The sequence below is a fragment of the Orycteropus afer genome, unplaced genomic scaffold (genome assembly GCF_000298275.1).
Source record: "Orycteropus afer afer isolate SDZICR_OR568_19922 unplaced genomic scaffold, OryAfe1.0 scaffold00252, whole genome shotgun sequence".
NCBI classification, from domain to species: Eukaryota; Metazoa; Chordata; class Mammalia; order Tubulidentata; family Orycteropodidae; genus Orycteropus; species Orycteropus afer.
The window spans coordinates 1,561,965-1,569,562 of record NW_006921839.1 but is presented as its reverse complement, the minus strand read 5'-3'; the positions used below and the strand labels follow the sequence as shown (position 1 = coordinate 1,569,562).

General features: G+C 39.0%; 1 protein-coding gene across 1 annotated transcript in view; it reads right to left on the bottom strand.

Moving 5' to 3' along the window:
• PPP1R42 (protein phosphatase 1 regulatory subunit 42) overlaps nt 1-7,598 on the bottom strand; it is a 91,977-nt gene that overhangs the window by 81,793 nt on the left and 2,586 nt on the right. The window contains exons 2-4 of the mRNA XM_007949743.1: nt 6,937-7,103; nt 5,040-5,178; nt 1,479-1,595 (exon numbers count right to left, since the gene is read on the bottom strand). Coding sequence (XP_007947934.1) covers nt 1,479-1,595; nt 5,040-5,178; nt 6,937-7,103 — 423 coding nt within the window. The remainder of the gene's footprint in view (nt 1-1,478; nt 1,596-5,039; nt 5,179-6,936; nt 7,104-7,598) is intronic.

Here is a 7,598-nt window from a genome sequence, read left to right as displayed (position 1 = left end):
CACCTTCTCTGTTTGTTCCCCAGCCACCGTGCACAGTCCGTGCAGTCCCTGGCTAGCAGGGTGATTTTTGGGTTAATTCTTAGGTCCTACCACCACTTGGGAATGCCCAAGCTGTTTGTGCCGTCAGGGGCATTCAGGTCCCTGCCAGACTGTAGCTCCTTATGTCTCCTTTTTTGGTATTTTCATGCAAATTCTTCTGCTAGTTGGGGTTTAGTCTACTTCTATATCCTTCCCTTCAAGGCTCAGTGGTCCAAGATTATCTTCTGTGTCTGTGTCAATTGGTTTCCCTTTTCTTTGTGAAGAGCGTCTGTGCAGTCCTTCTGCCTAGTCCTCCATCTTGCCGGAACTCCCATAAGTATTCATGGTTCTTGATGAAATTGTAAATGTATTTTTTTTTAATCTCATTTTCTAATTTTCTAGTTGCTCACTTGCTAGTATGTAGGGATACAATTGATTTTTCACCTAGAGACCCTAACACAATGCAAAAGCCTCTTTTTTGTTCCTCAGACACTTCAAGTTCCATCAGCCTCAGAGCCTTTGCATCTGCAGCTCTTCATACTCAGTATGTTCTTTCCCCAGCTCTTTTCACAGCTTGCTTCTTTCTTGTCCTTCCTATCTCAGGGTAAGTGTCATTTCTTCAAAGCCCTTTTTTGATAATCTGATCTAAAATACTCACTGATCCTTCTCCATTACATCATCCTATTTATTTCCTTCATAGCACTTTTCACAATGTTTCTTATTTATTTTCTGACCTTTCCCTCTCCTATCCCATTGTAATATAATAAAATGCTGTGGTAGCCCTAACTCAGCTAGGGATATGGAAGGCTTTCTAGAGACATTCATTCATTTCACCACTTTTGAAAACAGAATCATGTTGTAGTCTCATTACTTGTCGACTGTGGGTTCCTTGAGTCCAAGGATTCTATCTTTTCCTCCTCTGTTCTACATCACCTAGTACAGTGCCTGACAAATATGTAGGCATCCAAGGCATATTTGAATGCATAAACAATTGAATAAATGTGGTATGATATGAGAGAAAATGGTAAGAATATAGGTGGTGAAAATTAGGATAAATTCAAGATCCAGGGTACTTCCGCAAATAGTAGGAGCCAGGAGAGAGTTCAGGGCTGGTCACAGTTATTAGAAACTCATTTATTGAGAGATCAGAGTTAAGGGGCAAGAAATCTAGTCTCTAGTAAAAAATGTTTGATGCAAAAGTAATATATATATAGAAAAAGCATATATTTCCTCACAGAGAAACTTTTTTCCATTGGTGAGGGATGGAAGCACTGTGGTATAGAGGAGAAAGCCCAGGTAAGAGGGTAGTAATACACAACTATAGTAAGTAGAGATTCTTAAGCTAGTTACAGAAAAAATCCAGAAGAGTTTTAAAGGTGAAACATTTTATAATTAATTCAAAATATATTTTCATGAATATTTTATGTAAATATTTTTAAATTAATTTTTCTTTATCATACCTTCACATGCAGAAGTTGGTTGTCAACTGCTATGAGCTGACTAAGATTCTCCAGCGTTTCTAAGTCTCTTATGTCATCAATATTATTATTGCTAATATTCAATAGAGAGAGGGATTTCTGTAGGAAAAATAACTAAATTAGCTTATGAAAGTGTCTATTTAAATACTATGTATAAAACCCCAAACCAAACCCATTGCAGTCAAGTCAATTTAGACTCATGGCAACCCTATGTATAGGAACTAGAAATCCTATGCCTTCTTGAAAAGGTAAAGATTCATCAGTTCAGGTTGTTTTCCTCTTTAGATAAGAAGATTAAAAGGTGGAAATTTTGTATCCAAGTCATATTTTTTTTTTCAGGCAGAACTTCTAGAAACATATGCACTTGGAATGTAACTTACTATATTTGCCTATGGTTTCTCTGTAAGTCCTATTTTACTCTTATAGGATATGAGAAATTTACAGAAAGAAAGAAGCCAACAAGCAAGAAGCAAAGAATGGGAAGAGATGCCCCAATAAAGTAAATATACTATAACATAATTTTAAAAAATGCTTATTTTAGTTTAGGCAAATTATCATTTTGTGCTAAATATCACTAAGATTTGGACTTACATAAGAGGAAATAATTTTTGTCTTTGTTTTTCTAATCAGGAAACATGACCAAGAATTAAAGAATATCTTGTTTTTGTTTTTATCTTGACCTCTACATATAGTTTTCTCTTAATAATCTATATATCCAGAAGCCACTTAAAATAATAATTCACTAGTTAACAAGTTTAATGTTAATTGCTAATGAGGACATAAATATACAAGACAGAGACACTAAACCAAAACCACCTTAAAGTCTGGGGCCTAGAAGTCTCCAAAGTCGTCCAAATATGGAGTCTACCCACTGAAGAAGGGTCCACACACACAGGCAATCTTTAGAGAAGCTATTTCCTAATACATTTTAAGATTTGAAACACAACTAAAAAAATGATGTCTTATGCTTAGAATTTCAGAATCTGTTTGAATCTATGCAAAAATACAGACAGCAAAAATGTTTTCAGTGGTGTTTCATAGTAAAACTAGCCATCTCCACTCACAGTGGTCATTCTAATTGGATCAGTTGAAGATGAGCTGAGGTTGGTGACAGTTGATTTTATGGGGAGGGTGGAAAAAGGACAGAATAGAAACCAAAGCCACTTATTTATTTTACAATTTAAAGTACTACCCCTCAATTTTTATAAATTTGGTTCAAAACCTTCCACTTCCCTTTGTTTCTGTTCCTTCTAAAATAAACCCAATGAAATCCATGAAAACAACAACCATGTCCCATTTATGTCTTTAAAAAGAAAATCTAGTTACCTTCCAGTCAATTTTGACTCATGGCAACCCCATGCGTATCAGAGTAGAACTGTGTGCTCCATATGTTTTTTAATGGCTGATTTTTTGGAAGTAAATCACCAGGCCTTTCTTCCAAGGTTCTCTGGCTAGACTCAAACCACAAACCTTTTAGTTAGCAGCTGAGTGCTTTAAGCACTTGCCCCACCCAGGACATTTATGTCTACTGCCCTGGAATTGAAGCCAGCCTATCTATGGTGCTCTGAATTACTTAATATGGCCCTTTTAGCTATGTGTAATCATGTAACGCCCATGCAATGACTGGTAGGACTATGAAAATAAAGCTCTTTTGGCCCACCAAGGGAATTGGAGAGCATTGTTAATAATGCAAACAAGGTGCCTGGAACCCTCAGGGGGTGAGACAATGCATATAAGGTGTATGGAACCCTAATGAGAAGATTGGCCTGTTTTGCCACCCCACTAGGCTTAAAAAGAGAGCCAATCCCAGAATGAAGTGGGGATCTCACTGTCATCAAGAAAGAAGAACCAGGAGTTTAGTGTGTTCTTTTGACCTAGGTCCCTGTACTTAGAACTTTCTATACCTAGGAGACAGAAAGAGAGAGAGCTGTAACCTGGATAGGTGTGAGATCTTGAGAAGCAGTGGCAGAGAAACAGCAGTAGAAGAACCAGGATATTGAGCAAGACAGCATGGTAGGCTTCTTGGCCAATGGAATGAGGCAGCTATGGTGAGTATGCTGACCTACAGAGGGAGAGAGCTGAGTGCCTTTGGGCAGGAGCATTCCTGGCAGAGTATGGTACCTCTGGCACTTATTAGCATTGCTACAGAGCTTTGTAACACTTGCCCAAGCAGGACAGAGAACAGTACTGAGCAGGATCAAGGGCTGAGGGCTGAGAGAAAAGGCCTGGCCTGAAGGGGTCAAGAGAAGCCTGTTTATAGGGGATCCAGAGAAGCCTGTCTTCAGGGGGCTGAGAAGAGCCTGTCCTGAGGGAGTCAAGAGGAGTCTATCCTCAGTGGGCAAGAAGAGTCTATCTTTAAAGGGCTAAGAGGTGCCTGTCCTCAGGGGACAGAGAGGAGTGTGTCTTCATGGGGTCTCCTGCACTGAGGAAGGGAGACTGCCAACATGCTTCTTGATCCTGATCCTGAATGTACCCTGTTACTTCCCTAATAAACCCCATAATTGTGAGTACTGATATAACGGTAATGAATTATCAAACCCAGCACAGAAGTAGTGTGCTGTGGGAGCAACAGCTGGTGTCAGAATTGGTAAAAAGGTTGGAAGGTAGCAGTATGTTTGACCTCAACTTCATAGGAATCAGCTTTGGGCTGACACTGATCTTGTTCTCTCTCCTCCTTGTGAAGTTAGATGCAATCAAATGATGCAGCACCATTTTTACACTATTACTACAAATCCCTGTCTTGTGCATTAGCAAGTATCTCAGTGGCACCCTCTAACTTCTCAGGTCATTTGACACCTCTGATGAAGTGACTGGTTTCAGGTAACAGTCACCTATGTCACTCTTGAACCCAATGCTCTCAGACCTACATGGGTCTGATGAGGCTGATTCTTTTGTAGCACAATCTATAATTCAATCAGAATCCAGAGAGAAATCATCTTATTATAGTAATGGGCTGTCTATTGTTGTTGTGTGCCGCCAAGTGGATTCCGAGTCATAACAACTCAATGTGACAGATTAGAACTGCCTCATGGGGTTTCCTAGGCTATTATCTTTATGGAAGCAGAATGTCAGGTCTTTCCTCCCTTGATGTGGCTGGTGGATTCAAACTGCTGACCTTTAAGTTAGCAGCCAGGTGCTTAACCATTTTGCCATCAGGGCTCCTTTACTGGCTTTCTAGGTTGTTTAAAATCCACCAAATAATTGTGCACTCCTCTTTCCTTAGTTTTATTCCTGAAAATTTAAATTGTGAGCAATGATAATCACCAAGGCCCAAACTGTGAATGAATTAACATCTGTATTAGATCTTCATAGTTTACATAACCTTTCACATTCTTCAATTATCCCCACTTTATAGATAGATGCTAAGTCTCTGAGAAATTATGGGGGGGTGGGAATTAGTTTTATCTCTCAAATAAGCTCTTAACTGCCCATATACACATGCAGAGAATTTATAATGTCCAAATATACCTTCACCATTTATCTGTTCCATTATAGCAAATTAATCATTATATTCCTTCTCAAAATAACTTAAATGGTCCTTACTGCCAGAGAATGAAGAGTTCTTGGATCAAATAGAAGTTTTTCTCCTAGGGGAAGCCTCTGACTCTCAACATGAAGCTCTCTTAGTTCTTCTAATCCTTCTAAACCTTCTATGACAGCAATGTAATTGCCACCCAGATACCTGCAAAACAAAGGCATAATCCTATATAAATACTTTTGAGAATGTAAACATGATAAAAACACAATAATAAAAGTCATTGAGCTATGCTAAAATTTTACATAATGTCCTGTTTATACTGAGTCCATGAAAAGTTCATCTACATGACAATTTATTCTTAGACTTCATTTAATCTAAGAAATAAATTTTCAATTTTTTAAAATTTTTTAAACAAGTGAGAATACAGTGGTCCTTATTAAACTCTGTATCAGAGATTCTCAAATGCTAGAATGCATAAGAATCACTTGGCTTTAACAATGCAGAGTTCTGGATTTAACCCAAAGAGAGTCTGCTTTGCAAGTCAAGGTTGGAATGTAGTAACCTGCATTTATACCCAACTCTCATCTCCCCATTCTGAGGCTTTTGACATACATTTTAATAAGCACTGCTAGTTCTTCCAATTTGGAGGAATTGGATCCTCAGTTTTCCTTGTCTAATAGTAGTCATTAAAACAAAACAAAAAAATCCAAACACACTGCCTTCCAGTCAATTCCTACTCCAAGTGACCCTATAGGACAGAGGAGAACTGCCCCATAAGGTTTCCAAGGTTGTAAATCTTTGCAGAAGCATGATGCCAGATCTTTCTTCCCTGGAGTGGTTGATGGATTCTAACTGCAGACCTTTAGGTTACCAGCCCAGCGTTTTAATCACTGCACCACCAGGGATCCTCAGTAGGCAGTAAATGCCTTTTAAAATAAAATCTTCATCAACATTATTATTGTGACCCTGTCCTTTTGAGATGAAAGTTCCTGAAAGGCACAGAACGCATCTACTTTCCATAGGACTTTTTCACTGGGTGAGCCTACATGAGGATATCTCAGCTGTCCTGGTGGCATAGTGAATAAGGCATTTGGCTGCTAACCAAAAGGTCAGTAGTTCAAACACAGCAGCTGCTCTGTGGAAGGAACCAAAAACCAAACCAAACTCACTGTGGAGTCAGATCTGACTCGTAGCAACCCATCCTTAGGTTTCCCAGGAGGTATCACTATGGAAGTAGATTGCCCATACTTCCATAGTGATACCTCCTGGGAGTGGCTGGTGGGTTTGAACCGCCAGCCTTCTGGTTAGCACTCAGATGCCTTAGACACTAGGCCTCCAGAGCTCCTTCTGTGAACGGAAGGTAGGACAATCTTCTTCCCTAAAGATTTACAGTCTTGGAAACCCAGTGGGGGTCAGTATGAATCAGAATGGACTCATTGGCAGTGAGTTGACAAGTAGAAATTAACTGAACAACAACTAACAAGAATAACAAGCCCTTAAGATAATTCCATCCACCCCCCCAACAAAAGAAACCTATTAGGCTTAATAAAACAAATTGTTTAGTATTAAGTGTGAAACTACTTTGTACTGGTAATGTTGTTGTTGTTGTTATGTGCCATCGAGTCGGCCCCGACTCATAGCGACCCCTCCTTGGGTTTTCGAGGCAGTATCACTACGGAAGTAGGATTGCCCAACCTTCCTTCCGAGGAGTGGGTGGTGGGTTTGAACCACCAGCCTTCTGGTTAGCAGTCAAGTGCTTTAGCCACTATGCTACCAGATAATAGTGCAAGAAAATAAAGAAAAACTAAGAGTTGTACCAGAAAGTCCTGTGAGAATCAGACTCTATTTCATATTCACTTTACATTTGGAACTTAACACAGTAATGGAAATGCCTATGTGCATAAAATATAAGTATTATAATTATGACAAACATTTACATTACTTAAAAATGAAGACACTTACAGTTTTTCCAGTTTATTTAATGATCTGAGGTTCTCTATACATGAGATACAATTGTTCTGAAGGTACAGGTGAGTCAGATTTGTGGCAAAATTCAGGTTAGTGATTTGACTAATACGGTTATCATATAAATATAAAACACTAAGATTTTTGCAAAGAGAGAGATCTTCCTAGAAGGAAAACAAAAACAAATCACATTTAATTTTTCCTGAAAACCTTTCAGTTCCTTTTTAAGTTTTTCACTTGATCATTCTGCAAGTATATTAAAGAATATCATTTCTCTGTTTTTAAGACAGTAAACAAACAAACAAACAAACTATAGAATGACTGTATTTTGTTAAAAACAATTTTCTCAGTGCAAACTATTCTCCTTGAAAGCAATTAGGCTCTTCCTGGAAGTTGTGTTGTTGTTTGTTGTTAGGTGCCGTCGAGTCATTTCCAACTCATAGACACTCCATGCACAGCAGAAAGAAACACTGCCTGATCCCGCACCAGCTCCACAATCCCTGCTATACTTGAGCCCATCATCACAGCCACCATGTCAATCCATCTCGTTGAAGGCCTTCCCCTCTTTCATCGACTCTCCATCCTACCAAGCATGACATCCTTCTCCAGGGAATGGTCCCTTCTGACAACATGACCAAAGTAGGTGAGACGAAGTCTGG